At 46.4% G+C, this 27,888-nt stretch overlaps 2 protein-coding genes across 3 annotated transcripts; both read left to right on the top strand.

Annotated features, from left to right (window-relative positions):
• Window positions 1-2,295: 2,295 nt before the first annotated feature.
• Window positions 2,296-18,429, top strand: LOC117638919 (gastrula zinc finger protein XlCGF8.2DB-like). 2 transcript variants are annotated; one of them, XR_004587336.1, is made up of 5 exons: window positions 2,296-2,412; window positions 5,451-5,514; window positions 5,616-5,785; window positions 17,759-17,839; window positions 18,160-18,429. XR_004587336.1 is itself a non-coding variant. In XM_034374139.1 (3 exons), exon 3 carries the CDS (start codon window positions 5,629-5,631, stop codon window positions 6,487-6,489), a length of 861 nt encoding a protein of 286 aa, XP_034230030.1. In that variant the 5' UTR covers window positions 2,296-2,412; window positions 5,451-5,514; window positions 5,616-5,628; the 3' UTR covers window positions 6,490-6,918. The 2 variants fall into 2 exon arrangements, 1 of the variants encoding a protein (XP_034230030.1); XM_034374139.1 differs by lacking the exons at window positions 17,759-17,839; window positions 18,160-18,429 and having other exon boundaries at window positions 5,616-6,918.
• A 502-nt stretch (window positions 18,430-18,931) lies between these two features.
• LOC117642803 (gastrula zinc finger protein xLCGF3.1-like) lies at window positions 18,932-20,320 on the top strand. The gene is made up of 2 exons (XM_034381360.1): window positions 18,932-18,987; window positions 19,378-20,320. The coding sequence occupies exons 1-2, from the start codon at window positions 18,932-18,934 to the stop codon at window positions 20,306-20,308; spliced, it is 987 nt and encodes a 328-aa protein (XP_034237251.1). The 3' UTR covers window positions 20,309-20,320.
• The last annotated feature ends 7,568 nt before the right edge of the window (window positions 20,321-27,888 follow it).

Here is a 27,888-nt window from a genome sequence, read left to right as displayed (position 1 = left end):
TGAGCGGGTGCGGCTTAAGGCTTGGCCATTCTCGCTTACTTCGAAGTGAATTCTATTCTATTAACTTTTCGGGTAAAACTAAAGCGTAGCTGTGCGCTTTCATTCGAACATGCAGCTTTTTACGCTTGACGACTTCGCGCCGCTTGAAATCAAGCGCGGAGAAGAAATTAGATAGACGGTGGAGGGGCGCCACGGAGACGCTTGAAAAAGGCGTCAAGGTACGCTTCGGTTCTGCGGCTCTGGGCTCTGCTGGTCAGTGTTGTGGCAGTCTCCCAATGAGCGATTCCTCATACGAAGTCGGAGAGTGAGTCGCGTGCGTAGTTTAGAGGTGCCAACACAGATGGCGTATGCGTGCACTGGGCCCTGCAAGAGGGCGCCGGGCAGCGGCGTGCTGACGAATGGCATTCCCGTGTCGGGTGGCGCGCCGGGCGACGCTGCGCAGCACAGTAAGCGTCAGCGTGTCAGTGCGTCTTGGAAAAACCTTCGTCTGTAAGATAAAGGCGAACCAATCGCCCTGAGTTCAACGGTGAAAATCCAACAAAACGCTGGCCTGTTATTTAAATTCAAAATCCCTCTCATAGAATGGAACGAATTTGAGTCCGAGGACCAAAAGCTGCTAGGGCTACGCACGATTTCCCCTTTCTCTACATTTTCCCGGGAACCCGGAAAGGTTTTAAGGGTTAAAAAGGAAAGGGGGCATGGCGGCGCGCCCGGGCCCATCCCTGTCTGGCAAGGGGTAAGAAAACCCAACCCCGGGGTGTGGCCGTGGCCCCGGCTCCCCCCCCGTGGAAAGGGGGGCGCCCCCGGGCCTTAAAAACCCCCCGTTAAATCGGTTCGGGTTTTTTCCCTGAAAGGGGTGGGGGATTCCGAACTGCCAAAGGAAGGGGGTTTTTTCGTTTCTTCCCCCAAGGGGTTTAATTCCTTGCATAGGGGGCGCCCATTACTTAGGTTACGCACGTACTTTCGTGTGTGTGTGTGTGAGAGAGAGAGAGAGAGTGAGTGCGTGCGTGCGAAAGAGAGAGAGAGAGAGAAAAAAAAGAAGGGGGTTAGTATCTGGCCTGCGTAACGCGGTACACAGGGGACGGGGGTCCGAGCCTGCGTAACTTTTCCGCATCACTTCAATTATGAGTATATCTCAGAAGTACCAATATTTAAGGTTGGAAATAATGTTTCCATGAGTGAATTTTCCGTAACGTTGCGCTGTGGAAGGGGTGGGTAGTGGTCTAGCATAACACCTCGTTACGTGGACTGGGGGAAAGGGGAGGGGTGGTGTACTGTCGAATGCATTTCTGTGTCAGCAGCGACAATACTTAGCACTTCGTTCTTAAAGTAGTCCATCAGCTAGGGTTTCCCGCCAAAAAAAAATAAAATTAAAATTTGTCGTAATGCTCTGCGCTTTGCATGAAGTTGCAGATAAAGCTTAAACTCTATTTTAAGTTATATGCAATTTTGATGTTAACCTACAGGGTTTTGACCAATTCAACCATAAAAACGGCCAAAGTCGCGTTTTGACCCAAAAGAGGGCATTTTTTGGACATTCTTTGTTCTGTAGTTCTCACCTATGGACAGGAACGCCCGTTTTTCTGGAAGGATTTTGATTCTATGTAGTGTTTTTTATCTAACTATAGTTTTTCATTGCCTTCTTATTACTCCTTATGTGCCAAAAGTAAACGTTAGCATGTTTTTTAGTCCCATTCCCCATAAGACCCATGTTAAAAATCCCAACTTTGACTGCATTTATCTCAGAAACGAGTTCAGGAAGGAGCATTTTGTTTGGTAACACTGACTTCAGCGCATGATTTTCTATCGATGTTGATCAAATGGGGAACTTTTTGAATACTTTTTTTGTAACTGATGTATTACTTTAAATACTTCTAAACTTTTTTTGTATTTCATTTGAAAGACAAACGGTAATTATGAATTAGTAATTGCTAAGTAATAATACTAAGGAAAAATACTTAGTATTATGGTTACCTTCAGAAATGCGTCTGCAAATGAGACGTAGTTAGGAAAAGGCTGAGAGTGTGGAAAGCCACGCTTGATTTCTACCGTTTTAAATTGAACGGAGGGTATCACTGCGCTCTGAATTTCACCCCTGCAGATACGGCAAAAATCAGCCGTTCTAAGTTGACGTTTCATTGAGGGACTACCGATTCCGCGAATCCTTGCAGCAGCCCAGCTCGGATTGCTGCGGCAGCCGCTGCCTGTGTGCAATAATGTCGTATTTGCCGACCGCCGGAGAACATGTGAGATCCCGGGCCGAGCCCCGCACCGCTCCGTGCGTGCGTTGAATGTGCCGACCAGAATCTGCCGCCTCAGTGCGCGCGGCACAGTGTACAGGAAAGCGGATACGGGCCGACGTTGGCGAGCAGAAGGGAAAATATTTTCTTCGCCGGAAGTTTGAAGGCAGAGGTAGGGTTCTGTAGGGCAATGGAGGATTGTCGGCGAGAAAGGACTCTTCGTCACCCTATTTTACTGAGTAGGGTTTTTTAGCTATGCAATGAATGTAGCACACGTTTTTGGAATTCACGAATTCGTTGTAAACTAAGCATGAAAGTGTGCATTGATGTGCAGCATCTATTGCGTTGCTGCACGCGATTCCATGCATAACACGCGTATGCTCAATTGCCGTCGGTCAAAACTATGCACGATTAATCTCAGCAGTAGTCTGGTATGATATTTGGCACCTGTTTCCAGTTTATGCGCTTTCGACCCCCTCCCACCTTTAAAATGTGGCATTTCGTTGACCTTGACCCCTGCACCCCCTCGCACAACGTAACGTACGAATAATTTCTTACCTGGACGCGATTTTACTTTGAATTACTGGTATTATTTTAATATTCTCATGTTTTACATGTTCCCGTCCCCTTTTTGTACCATTGCGGTACGCAGAAGTCATTAAGTCCAGCCAATCCACTTTTAGAGTTTTTTTCTTCACTGTAAAAAATGTTCGGAAGTTTACCATGCAGTGCACTGTCAGAAAATTCCGAAAAAAAATGGAAAAATCATGGAGATTTTCCGAAACTCCTGCATGGAGCTCTCCATAAATGCAAATTCTGCGAAATTCTGGGCTTTCTCCGAAAAATTTCGGAATTTTGAACAAAAATGCATGCTTCACTATCACAAAAACACGAAAAAAGGGTTTGCAACCAGTTAAAATTTGAGGGAAAGGTGAACCCCTACTTCTTGAGCTCAGTTTTCATAATATTAAGGGAAAGCTACAGGATATAAGGCAAATGAGCTCGAATGAGACTGTCCCTTCTTTGACCATTTCAAACTAAAAAATGCTTCAGCAAAGTCCTCTTTAATATGTCTGAGAAAAGAATTGCATTTTACCTCCCATCTGGACCCAAGGAATGCTCTGAAGAACATCTGTTTAAGCCCTGAGAAAATCTCTCCGAAAAAAAATGGAAAATGAATGGAGTCTCCATGAACGTGATTATAGGGTTTTTCTCCATAAAATTTCGGAGCTAATTTCTAACAGTGTGGTCTAGGAAAATTCCTATACATGTATAGGAATTACTGAAATCCCGATACATGTATAGGAATATTCCGATTTGTATAGGTTTTTTGCTATATGGGCTCAAAATGTACAGGAATATTCCTATACACGTATCGGAATTTGAGTAAGTCCTATACATGTATAGGATTTTACGGTCCGTGTATAGGAATATGGCCAACTGAAAAAAAATAATTTGTCATCAACCTTCACTGTGCCAAAAAGGTACGGAAAATTCTGTTAATTTTTTTGCCAGGATTCTCCGTAGCCCTCTTATCAATATTCTCCGTAGGCTCTTACAGTATTCTCCGTAGGGCCGCACAGTATTCTCTGTAAATCCGCACAGTCTTCTCCGTAGGACCTCGAAGACTGTATAGTCCTACGGAGATCACTGTGCGGTCCTACGGAGAATACTGTGCGGTCCTACAGAAAATACTGTAAGAGCCTACGGAGAATATTGATAAGGGGCCTACGGAGAATTACCACAAGCTGTTTACAGAATTTTCCGTAGCTTTTTGCCACAGTGTTATTAACAGCGATTCCAATTGTTGTATTTTGTTAAAACACTGGTAATCAATACGATTATGTGTTAACAACGTACAAAATTCACAAAAGCTGCTCGTTTGCCCGCTGACCGGATTATCCGCTAGGTGGCGCTAGTGTCGTTTTGACGGACTTACTTCTCGGTGTACGCTGCGGCTAGGAATTAGGTTGGTTCAGGGGGCTCTCGACCCATCATGTTGTAAGAAAGTTGAAGTCCTTTCAATTCATGCATCATTTTTGCTGTGGCGCTCTTGGGTGTTCAATAAGGATCACTAATGATCCAGACTCGATGGTCTATTATGGCGGGAAAGGCAGCCGTTGTCTTGAACAACGGACAGTTCATCCGGTTCAGCCTGCCTAGTTTGCATATTTTGGCCGAAATCCTATACATGGCATCGCATTGCGGATTCGATGTATAGGAAAAATCCAGACAACGGATGGGAGAACGCCTATTACATGTATAGCCTTAATGCCGTACCATGTATAGCGAATTACCATACGTGCATGGTAAAATTTCTATACGTGATATGAATAGCTTCATATACATGAAGGATTGAATATGTTTTTGGGTCCGACAAGGAGAACCTATCTGGACGGCATCCTATTTTTTTCGAATTTATTGGAAAAGGTCCCCAGAATACTGTATATATCAAATGAAGATTCCTGAGAATTAAATTATCGTGATTACGTAAAGACTAAAACATGAAATTTGCAATCCAGTATGTTCATTTTTCCAACGTTTCAAAATGTGCCACTCCAATTAATTCTTTCAAATTAAATGAACGATATGTGTGTAACTGACAAAATTACAAAACTCATCTAAAGTCCATGGTATCGCAGGTGGCCATGTCGATCTGTCGAATTTTCAAGTCGCTGATGCAGGAAATTAGATGCCGTGCAATTCGAAAATCCCAATGCTATGTTGTAAGAATTTTGGGGAAGTCCTTTGAATCTGTCAGTATAATTTCGTGGCGATAAGACTCAATAAATTAAGTTTCGGCGTTTGGAAAATTTCTCGCGTCTGCGCATTCGAAAATCGCGCAGGGTGGAAAGCGAGTAGTCGTGTTTGAAACACCGGCCATGTTGCAAGTTGGACTTCGCTGCTTTTAAAGGCCTTCCCTGTATGGTCCTAATTCTGTACCACACGGCGGTCGGTTTGCAAATTAAAACCGGGAGGGTGGTTTAGAACCGGATGATTTCGACGACAGAGACTGTAATCGCGAGATCCGATATTGAGATGGTCATTGTTAACTGAATCAGTTGGGATGTAAAAATACCGGTAGGATCAAATTATAATCGGTAAAATACGTAATAATCGTTTAGACGAGTATTCAATTTGATTTCAACAAGCTTCACCGTGCAATGAAAGGCATTGGAATTTTTTTTACAGTGTTTATTTTCTTTCCAGATGAAGTAATTTCCGCTCGGGTTGCGCTGCTCACTTCTATTTTGGTCAAGTCTTTACGTTAGAGGTGTGTATTTCAAAGTAGTTCCACTCCCCAGATACTGAGTGAATACAGTGAATGAGTGAATACAGTGAATAGTAGATACTGAGAAACCTGCTTTTGCGCAGATCCTTTTGCGGCATGGCACTAAAGTGTTCAGCTTGCGCTGAGACTCTTTCATCGTTGAAGCTCGCGGAACATCGTCGCACCAACGCGAGAAGCCCATTGAAGTGCGATGGCTGCTGTAAAAAGTCGAGTGTTGCACTACACCCCAAAAGGCGAACGGGGACCTTTCAAGGTGAAAAGCTTTTCGAGTGTTCAGTTTGTCTTGGAAAGTTCAGCCAGGGATATGAGCTCAAACGTCACATGAACATCCATGGGGAAAAGGGTTACGAATGCATGGTCTGCAATAAGAAGTTCAATCGTAGAGGTGCTCTCACACCTCATCTTAGAACACACACGGGAGAGACGCCTTTCCAGTGTACGATTTGTAACAAACAGTTCAAGGTCAATTCAAATTTAAAAGCGCATCTTCGAACCCATACAAAAGAGAAGCTCTTTGAATGCATGGTGTGCAATAAGAGTTTCGGTCGCGGTAGTAGTCTCAAAATTCACATCAGAACCCACACGGGGGAAAGGGATTTTCAGTGCACTGTTTGCCTGAAGGTTTTCAGTCGAGGAGACGTTCTCAGAAATCACCTTAAAGTCCACACAGGAGAGAAGCCCTTTGGGTGCACAGTTTGTTATAAACATTTCAGTGAGGAGACTTCTCTTAAGAGTCATCTAAGATATCACACAAGGGAGATGCCTTACGAGTGCACTCTGTGCAACAAGAAATTCAGTCAAAGAGCCAACCTCAAGGTACATCTCAGCGATCACACTGAGGAGCAGCCTTTCGACTGCGCGGTTTGCAACAAAAAGTTTAGATTAGGAAGCTATCTCAAAGCTCATCTTAAATCCCACATGAAACAGAATTCTGCTCCGTGTGGAGAAACCCTCTGAGGGTGCAGTCAACAAAATGTGAAGCGAGAGATGACATGTGAAAGTAAATCTTAAGAATGTTCGTAAAGGTGCCGCGTGTGGCTTGCAATCAGTCGTTCAAGCTGTCTCAAAATTCAATGTCTTACGAACTCAGCCTCTTTGAGTATGACTTCTATGCGTTCTAGCAGACTTGTTTGACTTGATCGATCCGTTGCTGTCTTCTATATCTTTCCAAATTATCTTTTTTGTTTTGTTAATTGTACAGTGTTGATGCTCGAACATTGATGTTTAGTTATGTGACATTTGGTGAATGATATATTTTTCGGTGTTGGTGTGCCGGTAACTGTATTTAATTACGAAGTTGAGACTTACTTATCTCTTTATTTCTATAAACCTTATTAGTTATAGAATTGCGGATCAATTGCACAATAAACGATGAAATTAATATGATCCCTGTTCGTATTTTTCTTTTCACTTATTTATTCTGCTCTCCGAGCGAGGAATCCATTGGTGGAGTCTCATTCAGCGACTCTGGAGCTCGAAAACGCGTCCAGAATTTTGGCCGCCTCTACCGGCCTTCTGGCCCACTGTGTGTCGTGGAGGCCCTTTGCAGGTGTGCCTGTGTTCTGTTTGTGTGTGTGTGTCCCTGTGCGTTCGGCTGCGCGTATCGCGTGCGGCTGGTCGCGTGGCGGCCACAGGTTGGCGCGTTGCCGCCCTTGACGTCCGTTTGATGGCCCGGCGTGAGTCGGCGTGACCCTGCAAATACATCAGGCCCGTCCCACCGCCGCAAGGGACCCCCCCCCCCCCCCGGCCACCTTTCCCCTTACGCGCCCTTGCCGGTCCGGGCACTCGTTGCCCGGCCCAATTTGCCCGCTTCGCCCTGCAGTGCCAGCGAGCACGGTAGCTGGAGAAGGGCAAGTTCCGAGCACAGCGTTCCGAATCACTGTGAGAAAAATGTACGGTATTCGCCGTTAATTTATTAACAGGATTTGCCGTACTTAATAGTACGGTGTTTACCGTACCTGGAAGTACAGCGTTTACCGTACCCTTAGAGGTACGGTGTTTACCGTACTTGGAAGTACGGCGATTCCCGTAGTTTGTACAAACACGGTAAAAGTGCCGCCTTGAAATCCAAGGGGATGTCTTGTTTATTTCCAAGGGGTTTGAGTGAATTTTCAAAGTGGTCCAAATCAAGATCTTATAGAAATGGATTCGTCTCGATAAGACAAACAAAAAATGTCAACACATCTCATAGGTTTGGATGGAAAATGACAACGTTATTAAGCTTCAAAAGTTCCTTAAAGGTCATTTTTTGAACATATTTTTAAGTTTGTAGGTGAATAGTTTTTTCATTTTCCATGCAAACATATGACATGCCATGACATTTTTTGTTTGTCTTGACGAGACGAATCCCTTTCTGTAAGAAGATCTTGATTTGGACCACTTTGAACACTTGATTTGGACCACTTTGAAAATTCACTTAAACCCCGTAGAAATATAACAAGACATTCCCTTGGATTTCAAAGCGGCACTTTTGACGGGAAGTTGTAAAGATCTCACGTTGAATTCAATTCCAAAGAGTTTGAGCACATTTTGAAAATCGTCTAAATTGACTTTGCTGTCAAAAAATGAATGCCTATTGACAAGTGCATTGTACAAATTAAGGTGATCGCCGTACTTCCAGGTACAGTAAACGCTGTACTTCTAGGTACGGCAAACACCGTACTTCAATGGGTACGGCAAACGCTGTACTTCTAGGTACCGTAAACACCGTACTTTTAAGTACGGCGAATCCTGTTAATAAATTAACGGCGAATACCGTACATTTTTCTCACAGTGAAGGGAACAGCCACTCGCGTGTCCGCTCTCATTGGTGGACGCACGGTAGAAATTTGTTGTCACTTTACCACGAAATAGTGAATGACGTTTGCACCGCTTCCAAGTGATGGCAATAGCAATTTCATCGCAAGTCGATGAGATTTTCATCGAAGCTCCTTTATGAAACGCATGGATGGGACTGTCATCAAGTGGTTTTATGACGTTCTTGTATCGAAATTTAGCCTTGAAATTTTCATGATGTGACAATCGAAACCTCCCCCTCCCTCCCCTGTCAGATTCTCTAAGCGCCCCGATGTAAGGCAACTCGTACACGTGCCCCTTGTAGGCTGTCAGGCATAATATACACAATCCCCCTTCCCCTCCCCCACGGCAGCCCTTTAAACGGACTACTTGGCCGCGGAATGCTAACAGCACGGTCTATTTAAGGCCAGAAGCTAATCGATCAACTAGTATTGACACGGGCCCGAATTCACCCACAGGCTGGGGCCCACTTGCCAACTTGCCGCTTGAACAGGCGCTTCATGAAACAGCAAAGCCACCGACAGATCGATATCCGAGACATCACCAGCCAGCGGGACTTCGGTGGTGAAACTAAAGCGTAACATGGCGCCCTTCGTGGAAGCGTATGTGCAGTCCGTACGCGCTTCTTGAAGCGTCCTTATTCATTGTTTATGGGCTTTTATTGTGCACGTGGACAAGCAAGGGAAGGCCACAAACATCGATTGTGTATGCTGTACTAGTAGTTTTACAACTACTGTCATTCTGGTGCATTTTTAAGCAATGCACAATTTACGATGTATGAAGTTGGGACAATGTTTTCTCATGGTTCCTTATTTATAGGACAGCACCTAATTCATGTACTTACAAAGTTGTACGCATTTGAAGGCGTCAATACCTTCTGTTCGAAAAATCCCTAAGCATTTAGCGTGTAATCGAAAACTTTCTGCTATTTCTGTATAACGGTAAGGCAGCTTTAGGCCGATGATAGGGTTCCATGTTAACGGAAACAGTGTGAGTGTGTGTGCGTGAGAGAGAGAGAGAGAGATAGAGAGGGGGGGGATGAAGCCTTGGACGGAGGTGCGGAGGGAACGGCGGAAGCGACACTACGGTGTATGTGGAGGGAAGGAAGCAAGGGGGCCTGATGGGTCAGCCCGGTTTGGCTTTCTGACGCCCGAGTTTTCTCGCCACAAACTTGGACACGAAACAAGACTTACGGCACAAGGGATGTGCAAGACCGGAGCGGGGGCCGCGCAGCGCAGAGACGCGGGGGCGGGGCAGCGCGGTGAGGCGGTCAGGGGACCCAGAAAAAGGATTTGAGGAAAGCGGGTGTTGAATGAGGCTGGAAAGCCCCAGAGCGTTTAAGAGGGAAGTAAAAGAGTGTTCTCGTGTAAACGAGCGGGGTGTGTGGAAAACTGCCGTTACGCTGAACGTATTACAACTGTGAAAAAGTCGTAAAACGACTCTATTCCGCGGAGGTGGGGGCTCGTCAAAAAGTGCGAACGACTCTGCAGGATTCCTCTTATCGGAGTCTCTGGGGTCCGTCTTTGCAACTTGACGGGGATCTGACACTTAGGTAATTAGGTCAGACATTTTTATTGAGGGAGCTCGTTTTTATTTTTGTTCTTGACTAGCTGGTCTCATTTTTCGCGAGCAAACGAAAACATTCATCTGAGGCCTGCAACACCACTCCAACTACTCTGAGAAAATTTTGCTCGTCACTTTATGACAGTCTCCAGGCTAATTTCCCTTACAAAAAATTCATCAGACGTTGTTGTCACGCCAAGCAATAATTAGGGGAGCGTTGTTAAAACTTTCTTCGATTTGTGGTGAAATTGTGATGATTTTCAAGTGATAAAAATATCATCCACGAATTCTTTAACAAGTGGACAAGCAGTTTCCGCTGTGTCGCTGAGCTGTGCCTCGTGTAGCAGATTTTACGCTGGAGGGAACGAATGTTTTTATTTGGCTGCAAGTCACTCGAGCAGTGAAAAGGCTTGCTGAAAGATAAAGCAGGAGCCTCGTGTAAAACGAATGCGGCGCGAAAGTCAGTGCCGTGTGGGCTGCGTTTTGAGGGCGGGGTCGCTTTAAGCGGCCTAACCCAAAAAAGGGGGAGGGATTAACTTGGGTCTCCTTGCCGGCCTTGCAGGCCTCGCCGGCCGTGGGAGGTCGCGCGGAACCGCGCAAACATCCCCGCTTTTATCATGACATTCAGAAACTAGGTCTCTTCCCAGCAATTACCCAGCGTGGCCGCACTGCGAGACGGCATGGAGAGTTCGGGGCCTCGCAGCCTCCTCCAGTGTGCACTGTGGCGAAAAGCTACGGAAATTTTTGTGAACTGCTTGTGGTGATTCTCCGTAGCCCCCTTATCAATATTCTCCGTAGGACCGTACAGTCATCTCTGTAGGACCTTACAGTGTTCTCCGTAGGACTATACAGTCTTCCAGGTCCTACGGAGATGGCTGTGCGGTCCTACGGAGAACACTGTACGGCCCTACAGAGAATACTGTAAGAGCCCACGGAGAATACTGGGGCTACGGAGAATCCTGCCAAAAAATTAACAGAATTTTCCGTACCTTTTTGCCACAGTGTGCCGTCCCGGAGTCCTGGCTCGGCTGCACCAGTCCTTGAAAACGCGCTCGCGTCTGTGATGGGTCAGTGGGGAAGCCTCAATCAAAATGGTCCCATTTTAACTGTTATCTAGAGGTTAAGTTTTGACCATCGACGTTGTATTTAGTATTTGCTGTGCGGTACAGGGGGTGGACAGAGTCAATATCTACGTGCGAGTTCAGTACGAAGTCTTCGTCTCACGTCGTTTTGAGTATGGCTAATTTTCGAGCAAATTCGTCCTTATTATCGCTGAATTTTAGCGATCCTGCATACAGATCGGTTCGGAAAATCGCGCGTTTTTATTGTGGGAGGTGCTCGTGAACCAAACATTAACTGTAAAGAACTCCCACGCTTAAAACTGTGCGGAGGGGTTTGGGCGTGTGTAAGGTAGAAACTATTTAGTTTGTTCCACAAAGCGTTTTCTTTGTGGAGCTTATGTATGTACAAAATACTTTGTTGCGAGATACTACTTTTCTTTTCAAGGCCTTAAACGGTTCATAAGGTTTTTAAGAGTGCCGGCCATTCGAGATGCGTTCTTCGGTAACGATCAGTGAATGAGGCGGAATAAGGGTTCAGACTTGGGGTAGGTTCCATATGAAAACCCAGGCTGCGCTCTCGGATAGACGGATCGGATCCGTGAGGGACAAGGCTCCTTTGCCAGATGCGCCTGACTTACCCCGTTAGTGGATACGCTCTGCCAGGTGGACACACGTCATTCTGAAAGGCACTGAGATGGACCGATTATAATGGCGCGGCAGGAGGAGCGTGGTAGGGCTTAGTTGACCTCGGTTCGCCCTCCTGGACACGTAACGAGGCTTCTCAGAGAACACAACAACAACAAGCAGTTGCGTGAGCAGGGCTCAATGACACTGTTTCCCAGAACGTGGCGAAAAAAAATGTTGTGGTTCTGTGCCTTTCTTGTACGGCCTCTTGGCGGTCAGCTTGGGGCGTCCCCCCTATCTCCGACCTCTGCGAGGCCCTCACACCAAACGTTGTGAGCAAATTTGTACCAGGAAACTGTGCGAAAACGGCACTCATTACTATGTTTTTGAGCTGAATTTCGGACAAATTTGTATACAAAGTTCGTTTGCGGTAAAAAAGAGCAAACTGTGACGACTTGTACCAAATTTGGACAAAAACATCTAGTTTGCTGCTCCTCTGGCCTCTCCTCTTGCAACGCCCCCGAAGTAAACACACGAGCATTATGTTTGAGCACTGAACCGGCCTTACTCCAACTAAAGGCACTACATGCCGACGTTTCCTGTCCGGTGTTGATTTTCTCTTCTCCGCATGAGAGCCCCTGCGGACGCCGGGGTAGACTGTGCCGCACGGCGGGCCTGTACGGCGGCACGGCCTACGCGCTGGCCGGCAGGCGGCCGCCGCCGCGCGTGGGATGGAGCGCTCTCATTCTAGTACACTGCGGCAAAAAGCTACGGAAAATTCGGTAAACAGCTTGCGGTAATTCTCCGTAGCCCCCTTGTCAATATTCTCCGTAGGCTCTTACAGTATTTTCCGTAGGACCGCACAGGATTCTCCGTAGGACCTTACAGTGTTCTCCGTAGGACTGTACAGTCTTCCAAGCCCTACGGAGAAGACTGTGCGGTCCTACGGACTGTACGGCCCTACGGAGAATACTGTAAGAGCCTACGGAGAATCCTGAATAAAAAAATTAACTGAATTTTCCGAACCTTTTTGCCACAGTGTAGCGTGACATATCACGTTGAAACTATTTTTGTCCCGTTCCTTTGAGCATTATGTCACATTCGTTCGAACACTGAAAAAACCTTACAAACTATTTTGGTCCTTTCAAAGAAAAGAAGCTTGTATAACAAAGTATTTTGAGCATGCATAAGCTTAAAAAAAATATTTCGTAATTTTCTAACTATTTTTTCGCATAAGAAACTAAATTAGTTTGTACTGGTACTATGTATGCTCAAATTATTTCGTAGGGTTTTAAGCGTAAATGTGAATAAGCAAATGCTATGTGGATGGTTCGCATCCACGTTCGTTTTAACGTGACATAACGCTTCTAGATTGAGAGAGCAGTTTCCTATTTTTTCTGTCAGTGTCAAATTCCTCGAGGGTGTCCTCCGATGGACCGCGCCTCAAACGTAGACGAAATCCGTCCGCCTCGCGCTTGCAGGTTAGAAAAGCAGCAGTTCCCCCTCCCCTCCCCGCCAGCAGATCCCGGAGACAAAGGCACCGGCGGCGCGAACGCCGCCACGCCGGCGGTTCGGCGGGGCGCCACTCGCGTCACGCGCCATTCCGTAATCAGGAATCCTTTCATCAGTGACTCACCGAATCCGACCAATTTTTCGGGCCGCGCCGAACTCTGGCGCTGCGCAGCCGCCGTCGCCGCTGCAGACTGATTCCGCGAGTCGTTTACGTCGCTCTGTCTCTCTCGCACCTGTTGGGCACGCCGCTTGTGTGCGAGAGAGACAGGGCGACGAAAACGACTCTCGGGATCTAGTCTGCAGGCGCCGAGGCAGGACCAGGAGGACCGCCACGGGGCGGATGGAGGGAACCGGGACGCGAGGGGAGTCCTCCGCCGTGACAAGGCCCACGGGACGTCACCTCCCCCCCTCCCCTCCCTCCCCGCTCCCTCCCCTCCCTCCCCGCCCACCTGCCCGTCTGTCTGCAGGTCGGCTTGCTTGTGTAATGGCGGCAGCAGCAGCTGAGGGGTAGTGAAGAGCGTCCCAGTAAATTTACTGGCGACACGCAAATTAATTCGGCGCGGAAGAGGGAGTCGGGGGAGGGGGGGAGCAGGAGGGACAGGGTGTCCTGCAGTGGCGGTCCCGCGTGTGCGGCGGAGAGGGCGCGAGGAAAAAGTAATTGGATCCAACGAGCGCGCTCATGGCGCAGCCCGGCGCAGCCCGTGCCCCTGCCCCTCTTCTCTCTCTCTCTCTCTCTCTCTCTCTCTCTCTCTCGTCTTAACGTCCGCGGCCTGCCACGCACTGCCACGCCCCAAAGTGCTCCACTTGCCTGCACTGTCGCCCTTACCTACGGCCGCTTTCCGTCGCCTTGTCTCCGCCCCGCTGGAAATGCCTCCAGCCGGAGTGCGCTGTTGCTCTCCACCCGGCGAGAAATCGACACTCAAATTATTGGCTTCTTCGAGAGCCCGGACTGGTTTTGAGCGCCTGAGTCGCTTAACAGGACGCGAACCGAATGTGTGACCCCACCAATGGATTGCTCTGCGAACGAGGAATCCAATGGTGGGGTTACACGCTCGGTTTCAGTCCTACTTAGCGACTTAAGAGCTCAAAACGCGTCTGGAGTTTTGGCGGCCTCCTCCGGACTTCTGGTGCACTGTGCGATTGTCGACGTAGGATTACGTCATGAGGTCATCAGCGACTTGGTGCAGACGCGTTTGCGCCAAATCATGGGGCATACACTGCAATTCATCAGGAAAAGATGGGAACCTCGAGGTACTTTCATGAGTAAGTTTCGGTTTTCCCCACTCTAAATGTCTTACAATGAACACTGTTAAAAAAAGTCTGAAAATTCAGACCAATTTTTTCACACCTAGTGGTCTGAATCTGAAATTCAGACTTAAGTCAGAATTTTCAGATAGTTGGTCTTAATTTTACACCTTGTGGTCTGAAAAATGAGTTTCGGACTCAAGAGTCTGAATATTTGGATGGCGCGGTATAAATTTTCGGCGTCGGGGTCTTAAAACAGTCATTTGTAGTAGAAGGTCTGAATTTTCATCCTGCGCAGGCTGAAATTGACGCTTTATTTTCTGATAAAAGGCATGACTGCGTTTCAGGTGCTATGGACCCTGAATTGCTAGAGCAGTAGTAAATGAACTTTTTCTCAGCTAAGCGAACGGCCGTCTAGTGTTGAGTTTAAAATCGGCCTGCACTCCGCTGGTAGCTGCAGGATGCGACATGTTTGCCCTGGTTCCGGCATGGACCGAAGCCCGGGTCACCCGAGCCGAGCCGCTCCGGCGGCGGCCAGCCGAGCCAGGCACACCGAGCCGAGCCGGGGCGTTCGGAAAATCACCGCTGACCGGCGTGCCGGCCGAAGCCTACCTGCGCAGGGCGGGGGGAGAGGAGGGGGCCCTTAATCCCTCGGCCACTCGGGATTTCTGGACAGAATGCGTCAGTTTTAGCTTGTCTCCAGAGCAGTGCACATCGCATCCGAATACAAGTCCGCGTCGCGTGTCATCTTTCTTGTGACGCTCCGTCGTGAAGCAAAGTTTTATGTGTTACATCGGCGCTCAGCGCAGTGTGTACAGTGCCGTTTTGCCTTCGCCTTTCTGTGCTCCAAAATTGCTTCGGGTGCGTGCAGTCACCACTCTGAAGCATCCGAAATCCGCGGCAAGCAGGCTGTGAAAGTGGCGTAGCCTTATACTGATATTGCGTCTTCCAAACTAAAGGGACGGGTGATGAGGGAGTGGGTGGCGTTTTGGAAATTTGTCACTCCTCTTTCATCCTCGTCCCCAAAGTATTTTCATTGTGCCGAAAAAGTTTCCACAAAGTGTGCATCTGGATCCAACATGCTGCTTTCCAGTGTTTACAGCTGCATCTTCTGGAGTCTTACATTCGAGGACTAGTTTTTTTGTTTGGGAAGCTCTCTTAGCAAAATATCATATCTAGTTAAAGTTTTGCGCAAGTTTGGGTGCTACATTTAACAAAAAGAGCTGTTTTACAACTGCTCTATTTAGTGCATGCATTCCATGTTTCTCAGCAATTTAAAACATGCATCTCCAAAACATAATATACATCCTAACAAAAGTGGTAATTTTATTACCTGGGCGGCTTAGAATTCAAACCCGCGAGGTGAAAAATTCAGACTGCCATTAGTCCGAAAATTCAGACTACCTGGTAGTCGTAAAATTCAAAGCACATGCTACAGTCAGCTCTGGTTAGCTGTCCCGACAACCGGGAGGCGCCGAGGACAGCTAACCAGAGGCCGGGCAGGTAGGGCCCGGGTAGGCCCAGCCGACTAGGGACCGGGGATAGCCGGTAATCCCTCGCCGGCCGGTGGTGGTGGGGATGTCTCTGGGACAGCTAACCAGGGGCCAACTCGGGACAGTTAACCAGAGCTGACTGTAGTCTGAAAATTCAGACGACAGGTGGTCCAAAAATTCAGAGTGTCCGGAGGTCTGAAAATTCAGACCACTGGGTTTCAAAATTGACTTCATCCTAAAAAGTCTGAAAATTTCGACTTTTTTTTTAACAGTGAAATTTGACCTATGTTATTCGTATGTTACAATGAATTCGGCGCAAGCATAATACGAAGCAATATTCCTTCGTAATACGAATCTTTTTACCTTTTTCATTGTAAGATACAAAGAAAAACCTTCGTAATACGAAGAAAAACCACCTTCGTATTATGCTTGCGCCATTCCCTTCGTAATATGGGAAACTTCTTCGTAGGGGTAGGTTGGGTAAGAAAAGTACACTCGAGGCTCGGGTAAGAGAAGAACACCCGTTATATCTCCGAACTGAAACTACACTGAACCATCACGTTAGTGGTTTTAGAAAGATTGGTCATCCCGCTGACAAAAAATAAATTAAGCCCAGTTCTACATATAATATTTAGAATCAAACTGCACGCTTGAAAAAAACATTAAAAATAACTAAGAAAATCTTTTTTCAAATGTTTGTACTTTGAAGTACAGCTTCCTGCAGAATCAGCCGACAGTCCAATGTAAGGTACCACCTTTTAGCTTAGACCATCATCTTTGAAAAACAGTGCCGTTTGATGCTCTTAGGCTTCAACACAATTTTTTATAAGTGTTAAAATGAAATGGGGAAGAAAAGTACAGTCGGCTGGGGAAGAAAAGTACAGTCGGCTGGGGAAGAAAAGTACAGGCATTGGGGAAGAAAAAAACACCCTCTAAGAAACTAAAAGCGGGATGCAAATTGAATTGATCACGGAAATAGATTTGATTAGGCGAGACAAGCAAAAAATGTCAACACAAGTTATAGAATTAGACTTGAAATAAACAAGTTATTGGGCATTTACGTGAAAAGGGGAAGAAAAGTACAAAAATGCCGTACCCTTTTATCTCTGAGAAACGGCTTCTTGGACCTTACGTGATGAGTCCATGCAGAATCAGAACCAATTGACCGATTTTGACGAAACTTGAACTAATGGCAAGTGAAAGTTCTCCACTTTAGGGGTAAACCTGTATTGAGCCAAGATTGGTGGTCTCCTGGTTCGATATCGCAATTCTTTCCGGTGTTCTTTTCTTTCCCGGTGGTGTACTTTTCTTACCCTTTTCGAGGAGTTCCGAAATCACATACATTTTGGCATGTTGTACGTAATGTCGGGAACTATTATCAATGAACAGTGATCCATTTCATTAGGAAGGCATTGGATTACAAGTTCACGAGAGCAGAATATTTGAATCCTCATTTGGAACTTCTGTACAGTGCAAAGTACGCGTTTTGTACTTTTCTTCCCCAACCTACCCCTAAGACATTTAGAGTGCCGTCTGAGACTTGTAGAAATTCTTGTGTTGAAAAAAAGAAGTGTGTACTAATGTAACAAAATCATAAGGTGCTCTGGCTTGACAAAGGACTCAATTTTTCACTGCCCGCAGTTATGGGCTGACGCCGGTGCAAAGCCAGTGGTAAGTTTGCTTGCCACTAAATTGGCAAGCCTTTTTGAATGCTGAAAATTGGTGAGCTTGGTCCGGAAAACTCTCCAGCTTACCAATATTTGGCAAGGTCATGAAGATTTAAGGTCGAAGCCTGTCAAAATTTGACAATCAAAACGGCTTGCCAAATTTGTGGCAAGTAACCTTACCACTGGCTTTGCAGTGGATTCCGAAGGCTTCCACATGCTGGTTGATCTATTGATTTTTAAGGACCATTCTCTCTATTTGTTCCAGAGGATCGAAGCAGGAGCGAACAGTTCCAGGCAGACTAGGACATCTCCAAAATCCTCTTCGAAGAAACCGGCTTCCTAAAAGGTATGTGTGGTCACTTGGGGTAATTTTGGTACACCGGGTACAGATAAAACAGCTGTTTCCTGGGCACGAGTTGACAGTTCAGAACCAAATTTAGGAGCGAATGAAATTAATGAATCAGGTCACACCAAATGATATTTTCAGAATAAAAACATAACACTTGGTACCGCACGATGTCTAAAATGTCAAATATCGTCGAGCAAACACTTGTACCAGTTTTACCCCATGTCCCAAAATTACCCAGCATTGACCCAAGTGCAACAGAGTGCTACTGCGTGGGTCGGCGTTAGCACAGCGATTACAAATGGCGCACCGTGTTGCAGGTTGCCTCTTTGGACCATGGGTGCTGCACCGTTGCCACTGCCTCATGAACAGTTTAGCGGTCGGCCTGAGAAGAAGCCTCATCAATGCGCGGTTTGCAGAAAAAAGTTTGTTTTTCCAAGTCAACTTCAATATCATCTCGTAACTCACACGGGAGAGAAACTACTTAAGTGCTTCGTATGCAATAAAAAGTTTGGATTTAAATCTGGCCTGAAACGACACTTTAAGACTCATTTGGAGGAAAAGCCTTTAGAGTGCAAGGTTTGCAGCAAGAAGTTAAGTACAGGAGGGAATCTCAAAAGGCATCTTGTTACCCACAGGGCACAGTGGGCCAGGAAGCCTGTTTAGGCGGACATAATTCCATTTTTTCAACTCTCGAATCTTTAAGTTTATTTTCGTGATAACTCTTCCCAATACTCCAAGGAACCAGGATTGGACGGAATTTCAACACAGGGACACGTTTTAGCCAACATACAGGTGGTCAAACACGCACCAAACGATTTGCGCTACTTTGGTGCAGTAAATATGCATGATTTCAAACGCAAAAAACACTTATTAATTTTTGTCCAGCATACTTTTTATTGACACCACGTGAAAGGGCGTTTCTTTACGAAAATTTACATACATTTACATTTGACTTTGGACGATTTTTGTGGTGTCCAGCTTTATTTTTACTACACTTTGACAAAATTGTCAAAATTAAATCTTTGCAGAGGCGGCACTTTTTTGTTTAACGTTGTTTAACGGCCTCCTTCAGTCCTTGCGGAAGCCAACATGCCAAGGAACAAAACCCAAAATAATTTAGCTGCACCTACTTGCACCTTTGAGTTGTAGGGTCTCCTAAACATCGCCGAAAATGCGAAAAACAGCCCCGCGCAGCGCACCGCTTCCCGACGCAACGGAGGCGCCGCTGCATAGTAGTTGCTTGTAATGATTAGAGTTGTGCATGTCAGAGTTTGTCTTCAACGCGAGTATGCTTGTTTAGGTTTTTGCGTTGTTTAATTCATGAAAACGTAGTAAAGGTGTCAGACCATGTCTTGGCGTAACAGGTCCCTTTCTATCAGATGATGTCAAATTTCACACTGGGGGTCTGATATTGTCTAAAACGGATTCCTCGCCCTTCAAAACCCCCCGACTACGAAGTTACACGCCAAAATAACGATTGGTACGGCCTAGGAGAATTATGTCCGCCTAAACCGGCTTCGTGGCCCACTGTGCAGGGAGGGGAAACCTTTCGAGTGCACGGTTTGCAGCAAGAAGTTTACTACCGAAAATTATCTCAAAAGTCATCTTGTAACCCACAGGAAGGAGAAACCTTTTGAGTGCAAGGTTTGCAGCAAGAAGTTAAGTACTAGAGGGAATCTCAAAAGTCATCTTGTAACCCACAGGAAAGAGAAACCTTTTGAGTGCAAGGTTTGCAGCAAGAAGTTAAGTACTAGAGGGAATCTCAAAAGTCATCTTGTAACCCACAGGGAGGAGAAGCCTTTCGAGTGCGCGGTTTGCAGCAAGAAGTTTAGAACAGGAGAGTGTCTTCAAAGGCATATTGTAACCCACATACAGGAGAAGCCTTTTGAGTGCACGGTTTGCTGCAAGGAGTTTAGTACAGAAGGGTATCTCGAGAGTCATCTTGTGACCCACAGGGAGGAAAAGCCTTTTGAGTTCATGGTTTGCAGCAAGAAGTTTACTACAGTGAAGTACCTCAAAAGGCATCTTGTAACCCACAGCGAGGAGAAGCCTCTCGGGTCAACGGTTTGCAGCAAGAAGTTAGGTATACGAGGGCATCTTGTAACTCAAATGGTTGAGAAGCCTTTCGAGTGCACAGTTTGCTGCAGGAAGTTTAGTACAGCAAGGTATCTCAAAAGTCATCTTGTGACCCACAGGGAGGAGCAGCCCTACGAGTGCACGGTTTGCAGCAAGAAGTTTAGAACAAAAGTTTACCTCAAAAGATATCTTGTAGCCCACTTGGAGGAGAAGCATTTGGATTGTACGGTTTGCAGCAAGAAGTTTAAAACAGAAGTGTATCTTAAGAGGCATCTTGTAACCCACATGGAGGAGAAGCCTTTTGAGTGCAGGGTTTGCAGCAAGAAGTTTAAAACAGAAGAGTATCTTAAAAGGCATCTTGTAACCCACATGAAGGAGAAGCCCTTTTGAGTGCACGGTTTACAGCAAAAAGTTTACTTCAGTAAAGAATCTCAAAGGTCATCTTGTAAACAACAGAGAGGAGAAGCCTTTCGAGTGCACGGTTTGCAGCAAGAAGTTTAGAACAGGAGGGCATCTAAAAGGGCATCTGGTAACCCACAGCGAGGAGAAGCCTTTCGAGTGCTCTCTCTGCCGCAAGAAGTTTACAACAGGAGGGAATCTGAAAACGCATCTTGTGACCCACAGGGGCGAGAAGTCTTTCGAGTGCACGGTGTGCAGGAAGAAATTTAGTACAGGAGGGAATCTGAAATCGCATCTTGTAACCCACATGGAGGGGAAACCTTTCGAGTGCATGGTTTGCCGCAAGGAGTTTAGTACAGAAGGGTATCTCAAGAGTCATCATGTGACCCACAGGGAGGATAAGCTTCACGAGTGCCTGCTGTGCAGCAAGAAGTTTAGTAGACGAGAGAATGCCAAAAGGCATCTTGTGACCCACATGGAGAAGAAGCCTTTCGAGTGCACATTTTGCACCAGAAAGTGCCGCACAGGGAAAATTCTCAGATCTCAGGTTATGGGCCACACTGGGAAGTGAACTGTACGCAATGAAAAGCTTTGCTGAGTATACCATCTGAATGGGTAAATGTTTTTGTAGGTCGCAATTTGGCTACCCTGTTTGCTGTAAATAATCAAGTCCTTAGGGCACAACTGTCGACTACGTGCTCAACACCGTTTATTTATAGGAATGCAACTCAATAGTCCCCATTTGATCGCTGCCAGAAAGACAGCTTGTTACTTTTATCCAGAATACATGATCCCAGGTAGAACAGTAAATCCGCTCTGGGGTGGGCTTGAATGTTCGGTTTGCGGCAGGAGCTAACTGTCGCAGTAAGGGTCGCAGACGGGAAGAAGCCTTTTCGTGCTCACGTGGTGAGAGACACTAAGGTGGTCTATGTCAACTAGCTCCCCCATTTCTTTTAAATGCAAGTGGAGTCTTGACAGTGTACAGTTAGAGCATTTGACGAAGTGAGAGAGGGTTGCTTTCTAGTTTAGACTGATGTTATTTGCCGTTTCGCGGAGAATGAAACAGTCATAATCTCGACTGAAATATTGGGGGTAGGTATAGTTTATTGCCCGAATTTGGGTGAGAATCATTTTATCTCCTTAACTTGGGGAGGAAATTGGGTGAGGAAGCCTACCTCATCAAATTTGGTGAGAATATAATCCTACCCCAAATTTATTTGATTATGTACTCGTACTCAGTATGCATCTACAGATGCATCTACAGATGCATACTTGTAAGTACACACCTGCAGATGCTTAATTGGCCAACCGTTCACATCTATACAGATGCATACTTGGCTGAGTACACATCTACAGATGCATACCTTGCTGCACACCGCAATCCCTGGCCAGTATAGGCTCAGCCTGAGGCCATGAAAGAAGAAATTCTCTCTCTCATAGCTGCGTACACACCTACATAGCGCATGCATCTGTACGTATACATCAGTAGATGTGTACTTAGCCAAGTATGCATCTGTGGGTGTGTAGTTGCAAGTATGCATCTGTAGATGTGTACTCATCTGTAGATGCATACTGTGTACACACCTAAGTTTGTAGAGTATATCTCACCCGAAATTGGGTATTCATCAAGACTTTTCATTCTCGGTGTAGTCGAAACGCTTTCTTGTCAGTTTACGGAACATTCTTCACCCAGTTGCCTCAAATGTCATATCGCCTGAATTGTGAGTCCTGCCGAAGTTATGGTTTCTTTTTTAAGAGAAACATTTTATCCAGTGTTTTAAAACTTCTCCCTTGGTTGAGAAACGTCTTTAAAGAATTCCCTAAACCCTGTGACTGGCTCAAAGACGACTGTTGTGGCGTTGGAGTTTTCCTGCAAGACATTCAACCATGCACACTAAATACCTACGGACTTTTTTGTACATCGCTTTCGCCGTATCTGTGCAGATGTAATAGTTATGTACAAATTAGTAAATAAATTAGATACAATTTATGAATACTGAGCACAATATGAAAATATTCTTTTTAATTAATATATTAAATTGTTCACAGCTCACGTACGCACAAATATGGCAATAGGTGTGGACAAAAAGTACATTAACATTCGGTGTGTGGCACATGCCATACGTTAAAGGCGCCTCTATCTCTTGCCACATAGTATTCAACACGGTAAACAAAAGTCATGCAGCATTCAAGGCGGGCGTGAGGGCGCTGCGTCTGCTGGTGTGTGGCGAAGCACTGCGAAGCGCGGCGACGCGCCGAAGCTCGAGCCAAGGTCGCTGCTATTACCTCGTAATAAGCAGGCGAGAGTCGCGACGTGAAAAAAAAGAGGCGCAAAAATGAGAGGAGGAGGCCAAATGGGAAATGAGGGCTTCAATATCAGAGAGGCAGGACGGCGCAGAAGTTTCCTATAGCTGCTTCCCCTGCTGCCGCCCACTGCCGTTCTGCGGCGGCCCACGCCCCCCGTCGTGCCCTGCGGCCCCACTCCGCCCCGCGCGGCCCCGCCCGGACTAAAGGTAAGGCTGGGACGCCACGCGAGCCGCGTGGACAAGGGGAGGGCACACTGCAAAAATAATGCCCAACAGCGCGCACTGCAAAAGTCATGCGAAAGCAGCAGAACTGCAAACGAAACGGAAGAAACAGCATCGCTTAAAACTGACAAGTCAGGGGTAAGTGTGTGTGTTTGGGGGGGGGGGAGGGGGGCTCAGGGTAGTACACCCTTCGTGGCTTACTTCATAGATCTCGAAATCCGTTAGGTGGAGCATTCACTCTCAGAGTAAAATGTTTCTTTGAAATAAGTGGTCAAAGGACGACTCAAAGTCTAGATGTTAGTTAGCTCTTTAAGGGTTTCCTTACATACTTGTTTCTTCTCGAACTTACCCCTAGAAGTTACGTGGCTCTTGTTTTAAAACGTTCAATAGTCTAGCACCAGTCTTGTTAGCGGAAATACAGAGTCAGTATTGTTGGACTTTTTTCTCTCTCATGAATGATGCAATTTTGTGTCCACCAGGTGACACAAATTGTCCGATGCGATTGGCAAAGTGCGGTGGGCATAGGACGATGCAATTAGGAATTGTCCGCTGCAATAGGCCAATTGCAATAGGCATTAGACAACCTTGAATCACCTGGTGGACGCAAAATTGTATCACCGACGGATGTGCTTAAAAATTGCATGGTCTCTGGGGACAACAAAAGTCCCCTGACATTTAGTCTGTATACACCTGATGTGTTCAGCGGTCATCTGGTGAAGAATGAATGCCCCTCACATTAGGTAGACATAGTGGAGGGACGCTAGCGGCCTTGATGTCGGCCCTAACCCAAATATAATTGAGGGTCGGTCAGGTTGATAACACACCCAGGGGCCGAAACAGGCACACTATTAAGCGAGGTGAGGAAGTCACACGTGGCTTCCCTGCGGGCGTACCACACTGAAAGGAGTTGCTGCTAAAAAGTGAGCTGTGAGCTCTTGTCTCACCGTCGACAATAGAACCTTTCAATTTGTATGCACACTTTTCACAAGTTTTGCACTCCCAATTTCCTATTGAGAAATGCCGTGCTGTCATAATACTGAGCTAATTCTCAGTACTCTACGACACAAATCTATCATAATACAAAGAAATTTGTTTGTAATACTAAGAAACTGGTCATAAGTTACTGAGAACCCCTCACCTTACGTTACTACCTTCGCTGTGCTGTCATAATACTAAGCTTTTTGTTCGTATTACGAAGAAAAAGCTCAGTAGGATCTTGGGAGTGTGATAGACGTTTCGATCCAAAAGATCTTTTCCCCTGCCGTAGAAAGAAACCAAGTGACAGCAAAATTCATCACTCAAAGCCCGATGTGTTAAGAACTGCAATTATTCTCTCGGGAAAAATAGCCTATCCTTACTTTAAAGTCCAACCAACAAACTTTAATCTATCTCTTTAAAATACAAAGAATTCATGTGAAAGCATATCACGGAGCCATATCTCCTTCGTAAGTTGTTCGTTTGTGTGCCTTACACAGAAGCCAAAAAACAGATCGTACACTGTGGCAAAAAGCTACGGAAAATTCTGTACACAGCTTGTGTTAATTCTCCGTAGCCCCCTTATCAATATTCTCCGTAGGCTCTTACAGTATTTTCCGTAGGACTGCACAGTATTCTCCGTACGACCTTACAGTGATCTCCGTAGGACTGTACATTCTTCCAGGTCCTACGGAGAAGACTGTGCGGACTTACAGAGAATACTGTACGGCCCTACGGAGAATACTGTAAGAGCCTACGGAGAGTATTGATAAGAGGGCTACGGAGAATCCTGGCAAAAAAATTAACAGAATTTTCCGTACTTTTTTCCACAGTGTAATAAACAAATTTAGTTTGTATTGTGTTCGCACATAATTCATCGTACTGTACCACCACTGGAAGAAATTCTGAGCGCAGTGATATTTACAGTGCCGGTTCCGCAGCTGCTGCATCGGCCTCCGGTCCGATATCACGGCCAAGACGGACGTCAAACGGACGCCGTGCCCCGATCCCGTGCCAGTTTTATGCGGCGACCTCCAACGCGTCGAGCGCAGCTCCGGTGTGGGAGGGGCGTGCAGTGGGCCAGAGGACCGCGGCCGGCGCCTTAAAGTCTAGACGCCTTTTCAGCTCCAGAGTCCCTAAACAGGACTCCAACCGAACGTGTGACCCGACCAATGGATTCCTCGTTCGGAGAGCTATCCATTGGTGGGGTCACACGTTCGGTTCTTGTTCTGTTGAGTGACTTCGCACCTCAACACGCGTCCGGGATCTTTGCCGCCTCCACCGGTCTTCTGGCCCACTGTGTGGTGGGGTGTGGGGTTACCCGCGAGAAACTGGGTTGGGCGTAAAGGGGGGCAGTAGGTGTTGCCGCCGCGCGTATAAACAGCCAGGCAAAGCAGAGGCGGGCGTCTAAGTGAGTAGAGGCGCCATTCCTGGAGTTGGCAGCACGCTCAGTGGCGGATCCAGAGCCGGCCTGAGAGGGAGGGGGGGGGGGGGGAAAGTAGCACTTTTTGCCTACCCAGAGGGGAAAGTGTAGCCTTTTGCATCCCTCTCACACGGCGATCCACTTATTAAACGTTTTAATCAATTATCTACGAGACGTCATTGTGTTTTGAGCGGATGAACTTTTCGCAAACTTTTCATACGGAAAGGTGCACTTTTCCCTCATTTAGGATCAAAACTAAGCACAAATTCGTTCTTTCATCTGCACAAAAATTTGTGTCACGTCTGGATTCAAATTTTAACAAGTGCATAGTAGCACTTTTTTCCTCCGCAATGTGTGGCGTGTTGCATACCTTTCTGGTTATGAAGGAACGCAGGGGATCTAATCTCTCTCTCTCTCTCTCTCTCTCTCTCTCTCTCTCTCTCTCTCTCTCTCTCTCTCTCTCTCTCTCTAGCAGTGCCTGCTCAGCACACTGTTAGAAATTCTGTCGTAAATTAGCGACAAAAAATTCGCTAATTTTCATAGCGACGGAAATCGTTCTTAAACTACTTCGTCGTTACTGAACGACTAAAAAAATCATTTCTCTACGACAGTGTCGTAATCACGATTACATATTTTGACACCTGAAATCCCCGAAAAGTTGGTGAAAAGTTACAATTTGGTCACTTATTTACGATTTGTGTCGTTCATTTACGATTCATATCACTAATTTATGTACGACTGAAGTCATAACTGCACGACTCGAAAGATAATTTACGATTGTTCGTAGACTTACGATTAAGTCGTAAATTTACGACTTAAATTGTTTTAAAACGAAACGTGTCGCTATCAAAATTAGCGACAAATATGTCGTACATTTACGATTCAAGTCGTATATTTATGACTTGAGTCGTAACAAAATATGTTGTTTAAAAACGACATAATTGTTCTACAAAATGTCGTAAATTTACGATTATTTTTAACAGTGCACGGCCGAGTTGCCCCGAACAGAATGACGCCAAGCATGCCACAACAACACGTGCGCACCGGACCAGGCGGCCGACTGCAGTAAGGCACTTTTAGAACTTTACCGATCATCGCCACTGCCACAAAAGGGGAAAGAGAAGGGGACCCAGGGACACTGCGGTGGAGCTCAGGGAGAAGGAGATAAGCCGAAACACGAGGAACTACTCCTCTTTACAATGTAAATACGAGGTTAGATTACGGTTAAACTTCTTTTTCACCTTTTTTTAGGAAAGCTGCATCATAACGTTTTATACTTTTGGAGCTCACTTTGTGTCCGTACTGAAATTAATCACGGGGATAACAAATTGTTCTCTGCAAGCCATTCTGCGACCATTCTAAATCGAGTTCATATCGACCGTATACCAGTGCCAGGCGGTCGCATCAGAGAGACACACTAATGGCGCAGGTAGTTTAATCCTGGCACTAGGATGAGGAGGAGAGCTAAAACCTGAAGGTCGCGCTTACAGCCAACCAGTTCACTGCAAGAAAGTCGTTTAAGCATTCTTCAACTCTACCCAGTGGAACTCTACCCGCAAATAATGCAGGACTGAGTATTCCTGACCCGGCTATGGGATGGTTTCTTTCCGCCGAAAGGCGAACCCGCAAGCACTCCGGCGCCCCCACTATGCAAATAGTTGCATGCGTGAGCAGTCCCGCCCCGCAACGTCCTGACTTGCCGAGTCATCGTCGAGAAGCCCGCAAGGATAACTATTGTATCTAAACTGCCATCAAGGGGGTGGGATTCGGGCAGCGGTCGAGGCTGGGGAGGGGGGGGGGAGGGGGAGTGGAGGTGGGGGGGGGGTGCGTGGGCAGGCGCAAGGGGAGGGGTTGTTGTGAGCAGCGCAGAGGAAGAGGGTGGGGGAGGCTAAAGTGGGGTTGATTCTGGTGTGGGTGGAGGAGTGCTAACTCCTGCGCCGAGGTTTGAAGCTCTGTTGGGCCACTGGGGGATTCTTCAAGAGGAGGGTGGACGGTGGACCCCGTGTGACGCTCGGCCGAGACGCTGTGCAAACCAGGCGGGGGTCTGCAAGGGCCGCGCCCCCGTGTGCCCCTGTGTATAGACACAGCCAGGCATGCCGTGGGTAATTAGGTTTGCAGTGGAGACGTGGGAGTTCGCTGCAACCTGACAGGTGCTCTGCCAATCCAAGTGTGAGGCAGTTTCACACTATTTGGCGTAAGCCCCAATGCATCACGCTTACAAGTGTGACATCGAAAAATTCATGAAACGAAACTAGAACGATCAAATGTCTCATACCCTGCTGTCTCAAGTTGCCCCACTGTACGGTTTTAACTGGGGTGTATTAATATGGTCCTTCACTGATTTCTTCGGTCAAATAAAGTTGTAAACCTTTATTTGTTAACATGTTGACAAACGCAATCGTATTACTGCACCGGAACGTCAGTGGTTAACTGACAAAATGTATACGATAGATGATAGTGTAAAGGTTTCGATTAAAAGATAGGTGATGCTGCCTTACCGTGACATGATTTTCACGAGGATATATCCAGTAGCGTGGCGTCTTTTCGTTATGTGACGTCACGTTCTTATATCGGACTGGTAATTAAAACAAACAAGGGGTGTTTGCATTTGCTATCGATTCGACAGTGCGTAGGAGACAAAGTTC

The sequence above is a fragment of the Thrips palmi genome, unplaced genomic scaffold, assembly GCF_012932325.1.
Source record: "Thrips palmi isolate BJ-2018 unplaced genomic scaffold, TpBJ-2018v1 HiC_scaffold_1, whole genome shotgun sequence".
In the NCBI taxonomy this organism is placed as follows: Eukaryota; Metazoa; Arthropoda; class Insecta; order Thysanoptera; family Thripidae; genus Thrips; species Thrips palmi.
The sequence above is the reverse complement of the archived record's forward strand: the minus strand, read 5'-3'. Positions and strand labels throughout refer to the sequence as shown.

Coding starts and splice junctions, on each gene's coding strand:
- LOC117638919 (XM_034374139.1), top strand. CDS start 5,629: ATGGCACTAAAGTGTTCAGCTTGCGCTGAGACTCTTTCATCGTTGAAG.
- LOC117642803 (XM_034381360.1), top strand. CDS start 18,932: ATGCCAAGGAACAAAACCCAAAATAATTTAGCTGCACCTACTTGCACC. Junction 18,988..19,377: donor CCTACTTGCACCTTTGAGTT/GTAGGGTCTCCT, acceptor CCCACTGTGCAG/GGAGGGGAAACCTTTCGAGT.